Source organism: Rhododendron vialii, chromosome 3a, assembly GCF_030253575.1.
Source record: "Rhododendron vialii isolate Sample 1 chromosome 3a, ASM3025357v1".
Lineage (NCBI taxonomy): Eukaryota > Viridiplantae > Streptophyta > Magnoliopsida > Ericales > Ericaceae > Rhododendron > Rhododendron vialii.
Window position 1 is genome coordinate 4359000 of NC_080559.1, and position 20201 is coordinate 4379200.

General features: G+C 37.3%; 1 protein-coding gene across 4 annotated transcripts; it reads left to right on the forward strand.

Annotated features, from left to right (window-relative positions):
- The first annotated feature begins 1476 nt into the window (after nt 1-1476).
- LOC131319154 (cystathionine beta-lyase, chloroplastic) lies at nt 1477-10091 on the forward strand. 4 transcript variants are annotated; one of them, XM_058349293.1, is made up of 13 exons: nt 1477-1668; nt 1958-2102; nt 2558-2676; nt 3420-3490; nt 3615-3706; nt 4082-4169; nt 4255-4366; nt 6012-6108; nt 6212-6293; nt 8174-8291; nt 9218-9325; nt 9430-9532; nt 9655-10091. In XM_058349293.1, exons 1-13 carry the CDS (start codon nt 1588-1590, stop codon nt 9828-9830), a joined length of 1392 nt encoding a protein of 463 aa, XP_058205276.1. In that variant the 5' UTR covers nt 1477-1587; the 3' UTR covers nt 9831-10091. The 4 variants fall into 4 exon arrangements, with proteins under 4 accessions (XP_058205276.1, XP_058205277.1, XP_058205279.1 ...); XM_058349294.1 differs by lacking the exon at nt 1477-1668 and adding an exon at nt 1708-1826; XM_058349295.1 differs by lacking the exon at nt 1477-1668 and adding an exon at nt 2160-2221 and having other exon boundaries at nt 1975-2050.
- Nucleotides 10092-20201: the final 10110 nt, after the last annotated feature.

Consider the following 20201-nt stretch of genomic DNA (forward strand, 5'->3'; position numbering starts at 1 on the left):
TTTGGTGTACCCATGTAACAAGTGATCCTACGACTTAAAATCACTTGGTACAAGGGTACACCGAAATTTGGGTTCAGAAGACCTTGAAAGACGGTATTTCTTAAAATGTCGATCGGTGAGTAAATGTTTCATCAATGACATAGCTGTAAATTTGAAAGACATACAATAGCCTTTAAAATTTGAGTAAGGGTCCGAGTCTACCTTAATTTGAGTAAAACTCATTTTGATATAGGTTTGAGTCAAGCGCTGTAATTGGTTTAAAGGTATTTTTACTCCAATTCGGAGTTTTATTAAGCGAAAAAAGGAAGAACAAATTAGGGCCGATACGCTCTTATTATTTATTACTGTTGCATTGATAAGGGCTTTTTAAGAGTTTGTACATTGGAGTGCTTTCCACTTTCCGCCCAACAGAGCCAACCGAGGTGGAATTCCAATTCAAACAAGAAATACCGTTTCCAACCATAAGGTTGTAGCCGAGATGGCCAAACGAGTATGGGTGAGAGTTCCTCCCTCCCACACGGTGTTGCGGGTAGTAGAGTCCTTAAACCAGATGTTATGTAAATGGTTGGATTCGACTTGCACCTTAGTGAAGCTATGGTGGCGGGTTATCCTCATTTAGACAATGATTAATTCGCAAGAACATTTTGTGGTGACTGACTCTAATCAATATAGGTAGTAACAACTGAACATTCCATGGAATGAAATTGCCGGAAAAAGGTACATGGTCGCCAATTCCCATCTAATAGATTCTACGCCTGTGGAATCAAATTTCCGGTTCGGAGTATTTGAGGGATTTCACAAGCTTCTCTGTTTGGAACTTAAGGAAAGGAAATGAAAAAAAAGGAAAATTAAATTTTTTTCCCTCTTTTGGTAAGAAGAGAAAAAGAGAAGAAAATAACAATTTTCAGTTTTGTGAATAGTAAATTTTCTTTCCATTTTTCCTCTATTTTCCTCTCATTTTATTTTCTTTTTCTTTCTTTTCTTTTCCATAGATTCCAAACAGAGACCTCTGTACCCAAATTCCGCTATACCTATGTTTTCTTTACATTTCCTGCCTGGCTCAAGTTAACATTCTTATTAAGTTTCAAACAATCGAATGATAAAAAAACCAGAGCTGGCTGTACAGCAGCCATGCACATATGGCTTTTGCGCCCGTCTCGGGTCCCGAAAAGGTGATCAGAGCCGCTCATTTTGTTCAAATATCTTGTTTGGGATTTCTGTAAAAAATCTTCTCAAACAACAGTTACTGGAAAGAGCGTTTACAAATCATCCAACATTGCTTTAGAAATTCAGGATAAATTCTGAAGCATAGTTGTATGATTCGTAAACGCCCTTAGCAATATCAAATTGAGATGATTTTTTACATGGCCATTAAAAAAAATATATTGAACAAAATAAACGGTTCAGATCATCTTTGTAGGATTCGAGATGGGCGCAAAATGAATCTGTATGTTGCTGCTGTGCAAGGTTTGTTGTACCCTTGGCATTTCTGTAAAAACCCAAACTGCGGAGTCCTGACTATCCATCTACCCCACATTGCGCATTACTCCTAAAACCCAACTAGGGCTTTACTTTTCCCCCTCTGCAATGGCTTCTTCCTTGTCTATTCCCACGTTTTTACCTTCCCCTTCCCCTTCCCCTTCCCCTTCACCTGATCACCAACATCATGTAATTCTCTCTCTCTCTCTCTCTCTCTCTCTCACACACACACACACACACACACGCACACACACACACACACACACACACACACTATTCTATGTCTACACACACAGTCATCGGCGGTTTGGTTATGGGGGATAACATTACTTGAGATATTGATTTCTGTACGTTAATAGAATTGTACAATTAGGAATACGTAAAATTCGTAATCAGTGGAGTTGGATACGTATTTTTTGGGCGCACAGGATGTGAAGGGTTTGCATCTGATTTCGTCTTTTCGGTGGATTTTTTATAGGGTTTTGCGCAAGCGAATTTTCGGACGAGTTTGGGGTTCACCGCGAAAAAGTGTGAATTTGAGTTGAACTGTTCGAGAGACAAAGAGATGGATGTAAGCACGTCGGCTTCGGCTTCCGTTGATATTGTTGCTGATTGCTTTCATGGTTTGTGGTGTTCATTACTTTCTAACAGGATAGTGTGTGTATTTTTTTCTTATGTAGGAGTATTTGGAATGTCTAAAAAAAAATGTTTTTCATTTTCGGTGACTTTCTTTTAGTTATTGGTAAATACCTCTTTTTTTTTTTTCTTCTGAATTTTTTCGTTTGTACCCCGAGGTGAAATCAGAAAAGTAAAAGAAATATAAACAAGTCTAGGAAAATCTCAAATAAAGACAAAAGAACAAACAAAGCTAGAATTTTTGGGTAGTGAACGCTTTGCCTGGTTACTCTCGTTAAGGCCAACTGACAAAGTGGAAACTTTCTTATTAGAATTTGAAGAACTTTAATGGAGACAGACAAATTCGGACAAAAAAAAAAAAAAGATTTTATAGACATACCAAACACGACAATAGATTGTGATTGCAATTTGATTAATTGATACAGTTGAATGATTGTGGTAGGGGTGGATACTTTGGAGAAAGAGCCGAGTGTCTCGACAATGTTGTTGAATTTTGAGAACAAGTTTGATCCTTTTGATGCGTTGAGCACCCCTTTGTACCAAACAGCCACGTTCAAGCAGGTAATTTGACTCACACATTTCACTTGCTCTGCATTTTGTTTTCAGAATCTGAGATATCATCAGAATATAGTGAGATGGAATCATGGAAAATTTGATGCCTTATGTCACCTCCGAAATGCTCTAAAGCACCTGTGGAACTAGATGTATGCACCATATATTGGCCAATTGGCTACTGATTTCAAAGAGCTTTTGCTTGGATTTGTATTTGAATGCGCATTTTCGCTAGAAAATTTAAGGTTTGTCATTTGGATCAATGAAAGTGGTTTTCTTTCTTATATATGTGGGTCACATGAAAGGGCAACATTATTCTCTTCCCCGCAACACAGATTGGAAGGTTGTGCATGTGCTAGCTGGTACGCATTCCAGGACTAAAAATGAATGTCAATGGCTTCTGATGTTTTTTCTCTTGTAACTACTGAAATTGTTGTTGTCCATGTTTTTGTTGCATCTGTTGATAATTCATTCCTGTTACTGCTACTTGCAAAAAGGAAAGAGAAATATAGTAGTCGCTACATTCTTAGCCTTGTTGACTGCCTTTACCGCACCTCCCCATCCGTGCGGCTGTGGATGCAGCTATAGAGGCCTTGAAGAGTTCCTGTGGAATAGGATATATATTTTGATTTTGCATGGTACTTTTATGGACCATCAACTATTGCCTGTAGATATTTTTCTTGGCATTTTGTTCACATGATATCTTATTTCACATCTTTGTTTACCTTTGCTTGTGTTACCCTGTTCTGCAGCCTTCAGCAACAGAAAATGGCCCTTATGATTATACTAGAAGTGGAAATCCTACAAGGGATGTGTTGGAAAGGTCTGATTTGCTTGTTGCTAAGGAAAGTTGAAATGTTGTTGCTGTATACTTGATAATGAAAAAATGAGTAATGACTGCTGTATAGTATTCCGCTGTAAGCATGATTTTATTTTCCTGTTCTCAGCCTCCTGGCAAAGCTTGATAAAGCAGATCGAGCATTTTGCTTCACCAGTGGAATGGCTGCTTTGGCTGCTGTTGCTCATCTTGTTGGAACTGGTTTCTTCCCTTCTCTTCTACGTCTACGCACTTTGCTGACGTCTACTATTTAGGAAGTCCTCGTCAATTAATATATTGTGTAAATTGAATTTTATGTTTAGCTATTAGGGTTTCAAGTTTCAATGAATGATCAATTGATCATGTGCATGCCAATTCCTCACTAGGGGTACCTAATCTGTCCTGGGCATGGTTCTTGGTGTATTCATCACAATCTTGCTGGTTTTAGGCTTCGTTAATGTTTAGAACTTAGCAAACAGAAATCTCTCATTCTTAACTTTGCACTGTATCATTCATAAGAAGAAAACTTTTCTTTGCCTTCAGCATAAGGCACTGTTTTGCTTGTTTTCTTGTTAACTGGTGGCTGCGTCATAACAGGTGAAGAAATTGTTGCTGGAGACGATATTTATGGTGGCTCTGATAGATTACTGTCACAAGTAATTCCAAAGACAGGAGTTATGGTGAAGTTAGTATTGTCGTCTCACACACACAGTCTTTTTCTGTAATAGGTGACGGTAAGTAACTCTGTATCTTACGTGTATTACATGCAGACGTATAAATACAACTGATTTAGATGAAGTAGCATCTGCAATTGGTCCGTGTACAAAGCTTGTGTGGCTGGAGAGTCCAACCAACCCGAGACAACAAATATCTGATATACGTGTAAGACATGTTAATTGAACACTGCAAAATCATGATTATTTTTAGTTGTCGTATGTGGTTACTGACCGAACAAATGAGGTAGATGTGCTGACTGTGATATCTGCGAATATTTTGGGCTTGGTAAATGTGGAGTTCTGCATGTTTTTTTTTTTGTTGATCGGCAAAAGAGATCTTCATTATCATAATGATAACAAATGAAATCATTACAAGAAATGCTTTGAGAGAGTTTCGAAGAGGCCAAAACCCTCCTAGTGGTGCAACTCACAAAAACTTGGCCTACCCCTCAGCCTCTCAATTTTTTTAAAATAAGATGTCAAAATAAACAAAACACAACATTGGTGATAAGACGCCAACAGAAAACCAAAACATTTTGTTTATTTTGTTATCTTATTTGGGCTTTATTTGTTTAGGCCAGCGATGTATTTGGGCTTTGTTTGTATTATCTGGGCACTTTTAGGCCATCTGGTGTTTTGGGCTTTGCCCCTTTGTTTGGGCTTTGTCTCTTATTGTTGTATTTTCCAACCCTTGGTTGGAATCCCCTTTCCCCCTTCCCCTTAATAAAATGTTACTTTTGCCAATCAAAAAAAAAAAAAGAAGAAAAAAACAGAAAACCAAAACATAATGTTATACTTATGTTTCTGCATGTTAATGTACTAGGAAATTTTTGGCACCGTTTGAGTATACCTCATGGTAAACATTACACATCTTAATGTTATACTTACGGGAGGTTTCTAAGGCAGGGATCAGGAAAACCAGGGTTCCTTGTACCATAACTATACTGATAGATATTTAAATGCAACATTTGTTTGAAAAAAAAAAAAAAGAGTGTCCTTTTTACTTTAGAATGGATATTAGGTTCTAAACAAAATAGAAATTGTGATAGAATGCATGACAAGTTGTTCCTTGGTAATTTTTCAGTTGTATTGCTATTAGTAGTCTACTAAAGATGTCCCATAACACATCACTTTGGTTCGTTTCTTTGTTGTTGCAGCTGTTGAGAGTAAAACAATTACCATTAAATAGTTCAATTTTCATGTTTATTTTGGTCGATGAAGAAAGAGACAAATTCTTGTTTGATTATAGAGGTTGTTTTGTTTTCTCCGTATGTGGGAGATAGTTATATTTTGCCCCTTTCCTGTTTCTTATGTATTATGACCAAAGGCATCATGAATTCTTTTGTGCCAATTTGTTACTTAAGGCCCCATTTGGTTCAAAGGATATATATATTTGAAATCAAAAGGCACCTTACCTTACGGTCTGGCAGTTTGGCTCTGATTTCTGTTGACCCGAAGGTGGTTTTGGACACCAATAGGATTTGCTGTTGTCCTGAAGGTGGGTTTCACTGTTATTTTGTGATATAGGTCTTATGTTCATATATAGTATGAAGTTGGATGACTTTAGCTGCTAATTTGGTTGTAATAAACTTTATTTGCTATCGTGAAGCTTTATTCATTTATCAATTTGCATAACTCTCCACCTAACACAAGCACGCACACAAAAAAAAGAAGAAAGAAAGTGCGTGCATGAGTACAAGCATGCCCTTCTTGATATTTAACACTTCCCATCTTTCTGACATTAGGCCCTAATAAGATATTGCCAAGTCTTATAATCAGTGTATACTATTTCCATGTGGGCATCATTTCAGAAAATAGCAGAGATCGCTCATGCTTATGGTGCGCTTGTGTTGGTGGATAACAGCATCATGTCGCCTGTATTGTCCCAACCATTAGAGCTTGGTGCAGGTATTAAAATCGAGTGCCAAGGATGTAATTTATTAGCGATTTACATGCATGACATCTCTCCTCAACGTGTTATTAATAGTTGTTGCTTCCTCTATTTTTGCAGATATTGTTATGCACTCAGCTACTAAATTTATAGCTGGACATAGTGATGTCATGGCAGGGGTGCTTGCTGTGAAAGGGGAAAGGTTGTACCTCTTACAGTCTTATCCTAATTTACCCCCTAAAGGCTGGTTCTCTTGCTCATGTATACTATTATATACTTAGTTGTGGTAGTAGGTTATTCGTCTCAATAAACAAAGATCTTAGGTTCATTTGGAAGGGCGTGGGTGCCAAATTTTGTTATCCGGGATGTAAGAAAATGCTTTCGTGGTTTAAATTAACTCGTGACCTTGTTTTGGATAGGTATTGTTGACCTTCAAGAATAGATAGAAGGTTCAAACTAAGCTTTTAGAGTGTGGCAATGATGTGATAGGCCTTGCCCATGGTTTTAAGTTGCAGTAATGGTTGGTGTAAAGCTCATGGTCTTGAATAATGGATTTCAGGAGTATTGGTCAATTTGTAATGGGAAAATGCTGAAAAAACCCATTGATACACGTGTCCTAACCTTGTTAATACCAAGTTGAGTGTTTTTGGAGATTTTTAATCAAAATTTGACTCTTACAAGTAGTTAAGAACTAACATTGAATTAAGCATCGCATTTTAAGGGTACGTATTTTGATATTTCAGAGGGAACTATCTAACTAACTAGAAATGGTTCTAGAATAAATAGTTTAAGAATAAAGAAAGCGAATGCGAACATCTATTGCTACATTGATGCAAATATCATAACAATAGCACAGCAATACACGTTACGCAGTGTGAAGCTTTTTCTAGTGAAATTCAGCATTAAGCTCACAGAGATATGAAGTAGGTACTGTAAGACAACATGAGGTGTTTGAGAACAGCGGAAAAGGGGAAGAAAAAGAAAAAACCATGAGATGGGGGCATCAGCTGAATGGTAGCTATCACAATCTTAATCTCAAGCAAAAAAGTGAAAAAGGGAAACCAGAAAAATAAACACAGTGTAATTTTGACATTTGTTCATCCTGAGGTTTTTTTTTTTTTTTTTCCTTTTCCTTTTCACAAGGAACATTTTATGCAGACAAATTACCACATTTGAGTGGATTTCTGCATGATTTTTCATGTGGCACTTCTCACGTCCGATTATGGAATGGGTACCATTTTCTAATCCTCTACCTGCTATTATAGAAGCACGAGGTCGCTGTCCAGTGCGCAGTACTAGTTTCCAAAATGTTAGAGAGATCAGATCTTCATTACTCGTAACTGTTTGGACGATGTGACTGATTATTGGAATGAAAGAAGGCTTTTAACCCTGTCTTAATTTGTTTTGATAGATTGTTGCTCATGCTCAACACTCTGCTTAAATAGTTTTGATTCTTTCAGGCCTTACATGGACAAGATTGTCCTTTGTTGTAAGGATATCTAGAGGGCCTATCTTTTGGCCTTTATTGTTTTCATTCAGTTTATAGAAGAATGCTTTGGTACGAGACTATGTTAACATGGAATTGGGTTTCAGTAATGGTGCAGCCGTGCAGGGGTGTGCCCACAAGTCAGACCTTCCTAAACCCTTCTTAGGATGTAGGGTATGTTTGCAAAAGTCAGGTGTGGTATGTGGACTTGTGTCTACATGCCGTTTCATTTATAGTCTAATACTCAAACATAAACTGGTGTAATGATTTAGCAAATGTGCTTGATATTATATGGGTTTTAATGGGGAAAAATGAGATTTTTCTCTCATTAAAGGTGACCTACTTCTTCAAACATTAGTACAATGTAGAGGATCCTAGAGTCTAATTTGCTTATATGTTTTGGACACATCTCATACCCTTACCTTTGACATGTCCGGTGCATTTGAGAAAATAAAAAAGTCTATGCATGTCGTGAGCACTCTTGAATTGGCAATTTTCTGGAAATCTGACTCCTATACAAGTATACCTTGCCTTTTCTTGTGGGAATGTCAACTTATTACTGAAGATTGTTGCCTGTCCTTTTTATTTTATATCAGATTAGCAAAGGACTTGTATTTCCTACAAAATGCTGAAGGCTCCGGGCTAGCTCCGTTTGATTGCTGGATTTGCTTACGAGGTATAAAGACCATGGCCTTGCGCATTGAAAAGCAACAGGTGCTCTGCTTTAAACCTGTCATAGAGCATTGCATTAACGGAACTTTATTTTCGCATTAAATTCATGTATGAATTAACTGCTTTCTACAATCATGTTTTCGACCTCCTGCACTCATTGGATTAGTTGTAGAATTGATATGGATGTATTAGCTACCAAGGAATATAGGGACAGCAGTGAATATCCAGTGATTATTGATGCTATAAAGTGTTCAACTGTCATATTTTTGGCCAGATGGTTTAAAGATGAACTCAAATCCTTGGGCTTTTAGTATATCTACACAAACAGAGATGCTATTGATCTTAAGACAGGCTCTGAACTGCTAAGAACATGTTTTTGTCTTTCAGGTGCATTGCCGTTGCTTTTTCCAAACTAACAATACCTCGTAGTATTATACTGAGTATAAATTCATGTGGGCTGTGGCCACAGAAATAGTTGTCTTTCAAGTTTCTTAGCGACGGAAAATGTTTGCGACTGCAAAAAATTGGGAACATCACAGCTTACGGTAGTTTTGATGTCAATTTGGAGAGGTTCTCTTTCAGCAACAAACTTGAAAAGAGTTTAACATACATCCTGTCTCTTTTTGCTTATACATTTTGTGAAAGGGATAATTTGAATGAAACGTAATCCCACTGAATCGAAAAAAAAAAAGAAAAAAATGCAGAACAGAAAGAGCAAAACTTTGCATAGTTTATTCAGGAAAAACTAGTGATAGCACCTTTGAAATGTGGTTAGCAGTAATATTTGCTCATCAATGCGAGTGGTCCTTTGAAGATAGTCATGCTGTAGAACCAGAAGATTTGGCTGTGATCTGATCATACCTTACTTATGTTTTAAATATATTCATGATGCTAGTGTTGTTTGTTTTATATCACGGCTCTTTTTTTCCCCTCCCGCCTTAAATGACTGCTTTTGACATCATGGCCAGGAGAATGCACAGAAGATTGCTGAGTTTCTCTCTTCCCATCCTAAAGTGAAAAAAGTTAACTATGCTGGTCTTCCTAGCCATCCTGGACGCTCTTTACATTATTCCCAGGTATTGGCATTGTATGCAACTCTTATGTTCATACTGCTTGACCAGATCGCCCCTCCTCTCGTGTAGTTTTTATCCTTATTTTCTCTGCTGCCCACTTTTTGCAGGCGAAGGGTGCAGGATCTGTACTCAGTTTTTTGACAGGATCAATTGCCCTCTCTAAGCACATTACCGAGACCACCAAGTATTTCACCATAGCTGTTAGTTTTGGTAACTATTCTCCTCACTTAATCTGGCCAGTTCGACCAAATTTCTATGCTCTTCATTCCCATGTGCCTTGTTCGTCACATGATCTTATAGTGCTTTTGGCTACCTGTGATTTACTATGACAGGAAGCGTGAAGTCCCTCATCAGCATGCCTTGCTTTATGTCGCATGCAAGCATACCTGCTGCAGTGCGTGAGGCCAGAGGTTTGACCGAGGATCTTGTTCGTATCTCGGTTGGGATTGAAGATGTAAATGATTTGATTTCTGATTTGGATAATGCACTTAGAACTGGACCTTTGTAGGTGCTTGAGGACATTCTGTCGAAGGATATCCAGCATGTCAATGTGGACTTGTATATCCTGCTCTGGAGTCTCCATAAAAAGGGAGGTTTCAGTGTTTGTACTCAGCAAGGAAAACCTGTTTCGATTGTGACTTGCCTTTTATGGCCATGAGAAGTGTGTTTTTTTTTTCTCAATAAGCAATATATTTAGTCCGTGATTATGTATTGGTACCTTTTGCTGTGAATTTTGCCTCTGTAGGTGGATATTGTCTGTGTTGTTTTTTATCTTGTTCTTTTTATGCTGCAAATTCATTTGAGGTGCCAAAGGGAATCTAATCAGTGTCTTATGTTGGCTTAGCCCTGGGAAACTACAGAAAGTTTACACCAACTGCTCAACTTTTATCGCACACTTAAGGCCTTGTTCGTTTAGCATACTTACTTTGTTTTAGCATACTTGCTTTGTTTTAACTTTGTTTTTCAATCATTACCCTATATCTTTTTTCAATCATTATCTTATTTCTCCAATTATTAATTTCATTTCTCTCTATCTCTCTCCACTCATTACCCATCCTTTCAATCATTATCCTATTTCTCTCTCCATCTACTACCAAAACTAAAATACCCAAATGTGCTAAACGAACAAGGCCTAAAGCTCTCAATCTTACCATTCAAAAGTGTTTTGTATAGGCCGAATTTTAAAAACTCTACAAACTCTTTCCTAGAAGAGCTTTTTTTTTAAAATCTGGATAATTAATTGCTGAGACGGACGGTAAAATGTTGAGCGGTGAATATTAAACTAGGTACTGAGGGAGTAGTTTTGCAAAGCTCCTGAGCCTATATGGGCCCAATTTGTTACTTACAGTATTTGTCAACTTTATTGGTTTATATTGTAGCAAAGATTCCGACTGCCATTACTCGGGGATCTTAGGCGATAGTACAGTTGTACAGTTGTGTATTGTGGCCATGGTTATGTTTGTTAAATTCTTATAATCTTTCTTTCATATATATATATGATGTTTTTCTTTGATGTCAAAAAAAAATATAGTCCCCTATCATACATTCATCTGGGTCTGTTAAATTAACTTAGATTTATATATTTTGAGCAAACTTCACTTATGCCTCCTGTAAGTTGGATATGTGCATATACACCCCCTTACGTTTTACTTTGTTGCATCTGCACCCTTTGTGCTTTCATAGAGAATTCTATTTCTCTGAATCAAGAAATAGCTAGAATTTCTATCTGTGAAAGAATTACAACTTCTCTCAAAGAATATGAAAGAATCTATTTGTCTATTTGTCTCAAGGAAAAAAAGAAGAGAATACTGGTTGGTCCACATTAAATGTTGATCAATAGAGATTTGATTGACTTATTTATCGGGAAAAAAGAGGATCGAGCACTTGACTTGTCAAAAGCAATTACCTTTACATAAATTAATCCTTCAAATTTTCACCGGAAAAAAGGCCTATTTATATAGTACGTACTTGTTAGAGGATAGTAGGGATGAGATCATGAGATCATATAAAGGGTATAAAGAAGAGGGCCTCACGAGGCACCATTTAATTTTTTTGTTTCACGGCAGGCACCACTTAGTTAAAGAATCCACAACTTGTTTGGTACGTGTTTACCCAAAAGGGCAAAGGAGATCACCTATTCCATTACAAAAGACAGAGAGATAAAAAGTGCATACTTTATTTTGGAAAACGATAATGCCAAAACTGTTTTTGTTGGTATCAAGACTCTAGACATCTGATCTTAAAGAAACATGACATAAACACCTAGCGTATTAAGGAACTCATCAATAAAACCCTTGCCGTCAACCTCTGTCCAAAAACAAATGGACGGAACTGTTGACCTCTTTAATATGAAATTTGTTTCTCTCTCTAGTTTTGCTACCCACACAATTTTTTTCACGTATTAAGTTTTTTTTTGTGGGGCCCATTTTTGGGTCTCACACAAATGATTCGATCCGTTATTAATTCTAATTTTTTTTTCCAATCGGATCACTTTTGGGACCCAAAAGTGGGCCCCACAAAAAATATGTGTAATGATAATAAGTGGCCTTTGCCCTTCATTGTATGTATTCGGTATCCGTCTCTTCAATTATACGGAATAAATAATTTTGTTGCAGATAAAAAAAAAAAATAGGACCACTTCATTTGGACATTCGTGATATTATTCTAGGATTCATAATCTTCCGTATAAAAATTCATAGCATACGTAAACTAATTCATAACATCAATCTTGAAATCATGATTTTTGCTTCTTTCGGATTTTTGTCTTTACATTATCACATGAGTTTTTAGGTAAACATTGTGAATCTTATCCATATATTTTTTTGATAACGCAAGTTTTCGGGTTCGGTTACGTGTACCTCAACTAATCTTGAAGACCGATTTCATACATGTATTACAAATTTAAAATGATTCGAACAACACATTCCGTACAAAACAAAATTGGGGTGCATGTGCAGCATTCAAAATTTCACTGGATATTTTTTTTGCTAATATTGTACTCCTTCCGTCCTTTTTTTTTGTATCCAGTATTCCATTTTGGGCTATCCCTTAATAAGTGTCCATTTTGTAAAGTTAGGGGGGTAAAAGTTGGTGTATTGTCTATTTTGTCCCTAAAAGTAGATTTTATTTTGAAAAGTTAGTGAGTAAAAGTGTAATGATGATGGGTAAGTAGGGAAAGTGGAGGAAAAAGTTGATGTGAAAAGTGTAATGATGATGTCTTTTTAATAAGTTGGAATTACGAAGCAGGACATTTAAAAATGGACGGAGGGAGTATATATTAGTGAGGGTTAGCGGGGGAATTTTTAGTTAGTCCACAAAGAGTCTAAAATTTGTCCATAATCCTGAACCCCAAACGCCTCTGATGAGGCTCGAATCTTGGCCTATTTGTATTGTTAGGCTCCGTTCCAGAAACCTTCTTAAAAAATAAGCAGCTTATTTCACATTTTCAAACTCAAAAATAAAGTAAATGAAAAATAATTTTTTAATTTTTTTTTGCATCGTATAAAAGATCTCATCGAGATCTTCCAAACAAGATCTATATTGCATACTTTTAGATTTCAATAAACTCATAATTTTTGAGCTTGAAATTACTTTCTTAAAAAATAAAGACTTATTTTTGGTTTCGAAATGAAGCCTTAGTGGATGGTAGGGATGAGCCATAATGGTATAGACGAGGCACCATCTACTTGTATTGTCAGTGGATAGTAGGGATGAGCCATAATGGTATAGACGAGGTACCATCTATTTGTATTGTTAGTGGAGAGTACGAGGTACCATCCATTTGTATTGTTAGTGGATGGTAGGGATGAGCTATAAAGGTATAGACGAGGCACCATCTAATAATTAAAGAATCAAATTGCTGTTTGGTGTTTTCCCAAAAAGGGGAAATGAGATCTCCACCCATTCCGTTACAAGAGTCAAAAGAGATAAAAGTGCATATTCATTTACTGTATTAATTTGTGCTTATTTGCTTTTCCAACAAGAAGGGAAAATGTACACCAAAAGTTAGCTTGTACATTTTTTATTTTTTAGTAAATTTCCTTCTGTCCAAAATGAATCATTTGGACATTGCGAGCGGAGTTACTAGAACTGGATGCTTTCCATCTGCTTGTCTTATGTTGGCATTCAATGTTTCATCTGGAATGATGTCGTGTTTTGGGCCGTCTTGTGGTTAGGCTCATTCAATTTTCATTGAATGTATTTTTTTATCTTTCTTCTTGTAGGCCTCTTACGATACCTCGATCTCGATCTATTGTTTGTATTTGGTCTCATCTCGATGTACCATTTGTCGAGGTCTAATAAAATTTTGTTGCCTACAAAAAAAAAAGAAAAGAAGCTTCGATGGCAGCATTTATTCAGCACATTTTGAACACCCGCATCATTATGGCACATGAACAAAAGTGAAAGACCCAGAACAAAAATATTTTTAAAAAAATCTATCAAAAAGTTGAATGTAACTAAGAAACTCCTCAACCAAAACCTCAGCAACCTCAAACTCTACTCCACCAAACCCAAAAGAACCCTTCAAGAAATCCGTAGAATCGATTCAAAATCATATAAAAACCTAAAGACAAAAACGACTAGCAACAGCTATCACAACCAGCAGCAAACAAAACACCAACGACCAAAAATAAACTCCACAAACATGCCTCCCAAAACGTACAGCAACAACACCATATAGCATCAAAGTAACCTCTTGAAAGTCGGGGGCAATCACCATCCGGGTACGCCATATTGTGTTCCTCTTCGCCTTCTGGCACATCTAGACGGACCGCAACTGCTGTTTGTTCGATCACAATTCCAACTCGAATGCTACAAACCTCACTTTACTGACTAGCTAAGACTTTCTTGAGTAAAGTCCCTGGAGTGGTTTTTTATGGTTCATCGCAAGAATTCGCCTCCGAAAAAAGACATCTTTGTTGGTTGGGTTCCACCATGTTCTAATTAACTGCTATAAACTTAATACGGATGGAGCTTTTAACTCAATTTCAGGGGCTGCCTCCACATGTGGGATTATTCGGGATCACCATGGCCAATGGGTTGGCGGGTTTCACAGAAACATGTGTGCTAGTTCCAGCTTTATGGCCAAAATCTTGGCTTTAAGGGATGGATTAACTTTAGCTAAAGAAAGCAATTTACATAATTTGGAAGTGGAAGTAGATGCTATGGGAACTGCTCAACGATGCTAATGTTGTGAATCATCCGCTTCGTAACATATTGCTAGATTGCAGGTTTTTGATGCTAGAGCTTGATGTGGTAGCTAGCCATCAACCATATCCATCGGGAAGCTAATCGCTATGCGGATGCGTTGGCAAATGACACCCCGGTGTGATGGTGTCGGTGGGAGATTTTCATGTGTACCCTTTTATTCCAAGTTGTATTGCTATATTCGTTTGCAAATTTAAATGGGATTGCATACCCTAGACTTGTAAACTCTTAATTATGTTTTAATGAATCGTCTTTCAACCAAAAAAAAGAAGTAACCTCAATAAAACAGAGGAATGCAGAAACTACACGAAGGAGACAAAAAAACCACACGAAAACTTCACACTTCTGTTCCTCAAAGCCATTTTTTTTTCTCGGCAAAGGAAAAGATTTTATTAAACTTGAAAAGGGTACATCGAGTAGAAGAGAAGGGAGAACCAAAAAGTTCACCACATCTCCGAAGGAAAAAGAGAAAAGTAAAAAAAAAAAAAATTACAGGCAAAGGTACACCTAAATCATTAGTCTTCTAACACCGTCAATGTTCCTTTTAAAATCTCAAAGCCATACACACAAGCCAAACCAATAATTATCCCCAAAACATCCATTAGAACACACACATAGCAATTGACTCAGTCACACTCATAAACACTTTCTCTGTAGAATTGCAAATCTGTTACTCTGTCCTTAGCTTCATCGTCCATATAGTCATGTAGACAAATGTATATTTCCTCTAACCCTTTTTATGTGTTCAGCTTCATAACTACAACTTATTAATGAGATATCATCATTACATTTTTCACATCAACTTTTACCTTAATTACTAAAACACCAGAAACAGGGACTACCCAAGGTAATGATAGAGGCAAGACCACTTTTTAGCCAAGTCCCATTAATTGATCATAACGATATTGCGGAAATGCTGCACTTACCCAAATATATAGAAACAAAAAAAGAATCACTTTGATACTTTCTCTACTTACCTTCTATAAAGACATCATAATTACACTTTGACTCACTAATTTTTTAAAATAGAAAATTCTACTTTTATGGACAAAATGAAAAATGTACAAACTTTTACCCACTAACTTAATTTACAAAATAGACATTTATTTAGGGACAACTCAAAATGAAATACTGGACACTAAAAAAGGGAAAGAGGGAGTATTACTTATTGGAAAATCTACTCTTGACTGTTGCTTTCTTTATCATTCGTCGTCTTGTTTGCCTATTTACTTGTATTTACATGAATCAATAACTCAAACACTCTTTTTAATAAACCAAATCTAGTCTGACTTGAACTATTAATTGGTCCGTGCAAATATATGTCTTTATATATTTGCCACATTGACAACCAAATCTGTCTTTGTTCCAGTGTTTTCCTTCATTTTTTTTTTTTTGAAAAAACTGAAAAATAAAAGGAAATTCTAAGCTACACAATTCCAATATCCAACGTAGATGTTCTAGCAAGGGCAGAAACAAGGATCCCCTAGTGAGCGAAGTCACTACAGGAATGTAGTGAGCTATCGCAAAGTCACTATCGTACCGTTGATTACTAAGATGGATAGTTGCGATTCCTTACTACACCGTATCGTATAGTGACGTTGCTCACTACAGGATCCCCGAATCCATGCGATTGACATGCAAATTAAAGGCAGTAGAAAATTCTTCAACACTAAAAGAAACTGAATACACTATATCGTAAAAACATACATGTGGATTATTTTTGTCCTTCCTTTCAGAAGCCAATTACAAAGCCTCACTCCGGAGAACTTATTAAACAGGAAAAATTACAATAGGACGATACATATGTATAAAACGATAAAACCACATGACTCCCTTCTCCTTATTTCACAACACATCACAAGTAATTTATTCATTTCATCTCATTAATTCGTAGGAAATGAACACATTTTATTTATTTATTTATTTTTTTGTGACAAAAACACACGACGGAGAAGTTTGATTACTAAAACATGCAGTGCCCCATAAGTAATCACCCTCAATTAACCCACACGGGCACACGGATCTTAAGATTCATTCACGATCAAGGCGCGCGCACTGGTACAAAAAGTCCAGTCGAGTATGTCGCAATCGAACTACCAGTTTCTGCACTAACCTTGATCTGATCATTTTTCACTTCAAGTTCCACTCCCACCTGGATGTCAAGTGGTCTGAGGGGCGCGTATGCAATGGCCGAGGCAGAACCATCGGCCCCATTCGCTAAAAGGTGATTAGGTATTGACGCGTAAACGGCACATTTCGATTCTTCAAAGAGAGTACCGTTTCCAGTGGTGGTAGCCACCTTAAAGGCTCCGGTGGGGCCGGTTAAAGCTTGAATACCGATGGTGGTTGCCCCTCCGTCACATGATAAGGTAATGTTGACTCCGGCAACACTTATGGTTAGGTTGGCCGGATAGGCAAAGGCACCAGCTACCATGACCCCGCTGACCTCTACGCCAGAAATGGTGATGGTAGCTTGGGCTACAGAGGCAGTGGCGACAACGATGATGAGGAGGACGAGGTAGTTGGAAGGATAAGCTGCAACCATGTTTGTTGTTTTTGTGGTATTATTGGTTTGTGATGTTGTATCTTGAAATGCATGGGGAAAGCCCTATTTATAGAGTGTGTGCGCAGAAATATTAGGTATTAAGATTGTGTTATGAAAAAAAAAAAAAAAAAAACTGGGTGAGTTCATTTATCCAACAAGTAGTGCTTGGCGCAATAACTTAAATTCAAAAATCAAATGATGAGATTTTATGCGTCAAGATGACGTTAGAGTTTCTTGAAAAGTTAACACAACACTAGCTTTGGAATTTAATAAATGCTTCAAATAGAGAAATTAATTAACATGATTGTAATTAATTAACCTCCGGAAAACAGATTTACGCAACTAATTACGTACTGCTATTTATCAAGTTCAGCATGCTTGAATATTCATTCTTCTGGCCTGTTTCCAAGCTGATGGAGGTTATAGGGATGATACCAGAATTTCGTGAACGCGGAGGCCGAACGATGAATAACAAGATTCTAAAATTTCATGGTTCGGGAATGGTGTTTCTTCTTGGAGTGAATGAACATTTAGAACCTCACCCAAACAAGACTCGTTTTCAACCTCAAAAAGTCATCAAGACGATATAGAAAACGTGCCACAACAACACCCACAAGGGGTGAGAAAGTCCCATGCCGGAGAGAAAGACCCACACAAACCCAACAAAAAACAGCAAAAAATAACAAAACCAAAACTAGAGTGCCATTCAAGCAACTCGATCTGCCGATGACTTTCTTTTTTTTTTTGATAAGCAAAAAAGATTTTATTAAGAACTCGACAAAAGGTACATCGAGAAGAGACCAAATACAGACCACAGAGAATGAGGTACCGTACGGTCTACAAAAAGAAAGAAAGAAAAGAAGGAAAGGAAAATTACATTCAATATATAGAAGTTGAATGATTCCACCAAGACAGACTATCTCAGGGTCGAACCCAATAGATCATGTATACCCGTGCTACAAGGTCTTCAACAAAGGTTCAGCTAGCCATTGATATCAGGACCATTGGTAACAACAGCAACATCAGTTGAAATTTAAGAGTCCAGCTCAGCATGTTCAGAGCAACAATGTCCAACACAACAAATTGCAAGTAAAAGAGTCAGTGATGGATATAGGTGCAGAAGATTCCTTATCCCTCTCATCAGTACGAGTTGAATGGAGAAGTAGTCCACACCAGCTTAGCCTCAAATCAGAGAAGGCCAAAACAAATCAAAACTTAGACCTCCAAGTCGTTGGAGTTAAAAGGGTAAACAAAATTCAGCTACACTCTTCATTGCCTCCTGAGTCCTGACTAATACCTCCAGCTCTCGATAGTCTCTTAGCCCTCCAAGAAACTTAGGAGTTGACAAGAGATATATCAGAACAGAGGAGCATCTGATCTAATACTCTAGCCCTCCAGAACTTTGGAGTTGAAAGAGTATAGGAGTTTCAGCCCACTTTTTCATAACTTCTTATTCAAAACTTCAGCTCTGTGTGTTCTCTTAGCCCTCCAAAACTAGGGAGTTGACAAGAGATTCTGAGTTCGCACAATCATAAAGATGGAGCAGTAACGACATGAATTATTCTCACGCAAACATTCAGATTCATCAGCATTATAATGGATATCTCAGCCAAGGCATAAAGCACTCAAAAACATCAATTGTTATTAAACCTCTTAGCCCTCCAAACTGGGAAGTTGACAAGAAATCCGGCCAGGGTATCATTAGCAGCCTAACAAGGATTCCAAATGCTACGCCCTTAGAAAGCCACTTAGCCCTCCAAGAGACAATATTTGGATCAGTGCCAAGCCAAGAGACGACTCTTAGCCCTCCAATACTGCCTCCCCATCATCGGTAAATCCTTAAATTCTGATTGATTGATAAACTCTTTGAATATCCTCATACTTCTTTCCATTCTTGAGCACCCTGTTCTTTCACTCATAGCCTTTATCTCATTGAAGTCCCCACCATTGCAGCATGGAATTTGAGATACAGACTTCAATTGGACTAGTACATTCCACAGTTCATTTCTGCTTGTTGCTTCATTGGGAGCATACATATTTACATTAACACATTCCAAACCAAACAAAAAACCAGTAACCATAACAAATGCCTATGTATAGTCACATCTCTTGATTTGAACTTATCTGGATTCCATACTGTTATTATTTCCCCTGAATTTCCAACTGCCCCAGATTCAGCATAATCAACAAATGCCGATGACTTTCTATCCCTAGATAGTGTTGAGAAAGAGATTTCAGGCCCATCGACTTATCTCTTCAAGATTCATATTTCAGTTATACCAACTGGCACATATTGTCACGCCCTATTATATATTCACATCACAAGATGACAAAAAGAGTGTGGTTATAAAAAAAAGAGAGTGTGAAAATCATTTACCGATAACAATCATCTTTTGATCCAGGAGGCTGCCATATTTCTTTTTCTCAGCGAAAGAAAAGAGTTTTTTTTATTAATTATCCAAGGATGTAGAAAGATTAACAGAATAGCGAGTATGATAGCATCAGAACCCCGGCCACAAAACCCAACTATGTTGGTGCCAAGGCTCGGACAATCATATCGTACCCACACAAACAAGAACAAATGAAACAGTAACACTTTTCGATCGGCAAAAGAAAATTTCATATAGGTATACCATGAAGACAAAACAAGACATCGGTACAACAAGAATGGAAAAGTATAGAGAGAGCTTCGAAAAGTACACAAGACTCTTCTAATACTGCTACTCACAAAATCTCAACCTACCACTTTAGCTTCTCGCAAAACAGCTGTAATATTAAGGTTGCAACACGAGACAATACACAGCAATCCTCAAAACCCCTAAGCCTTGCCATATGTTGGGAACTCTCACCAGTTTTATTTTCCGGCAAACAGATTCTCTATTCCACGTAAACTTAGCCAAACATGACTGGTTATGAAATCTGTCAATTAGGAAATAATTCTCCACAACATATCACTGACGTACACAACTAAAGAACAAAGATCTATCATGCATTATGTCCTCTTTTGTAGCCTGTTGGTATGTAATTATCAACTGATACCCTTGCGAGCAATGCTACCAACACATCTTTAAACCACAACTCTGAGAACAACTGCGTTCGGAATTGTTCCATGCACATACATACGCC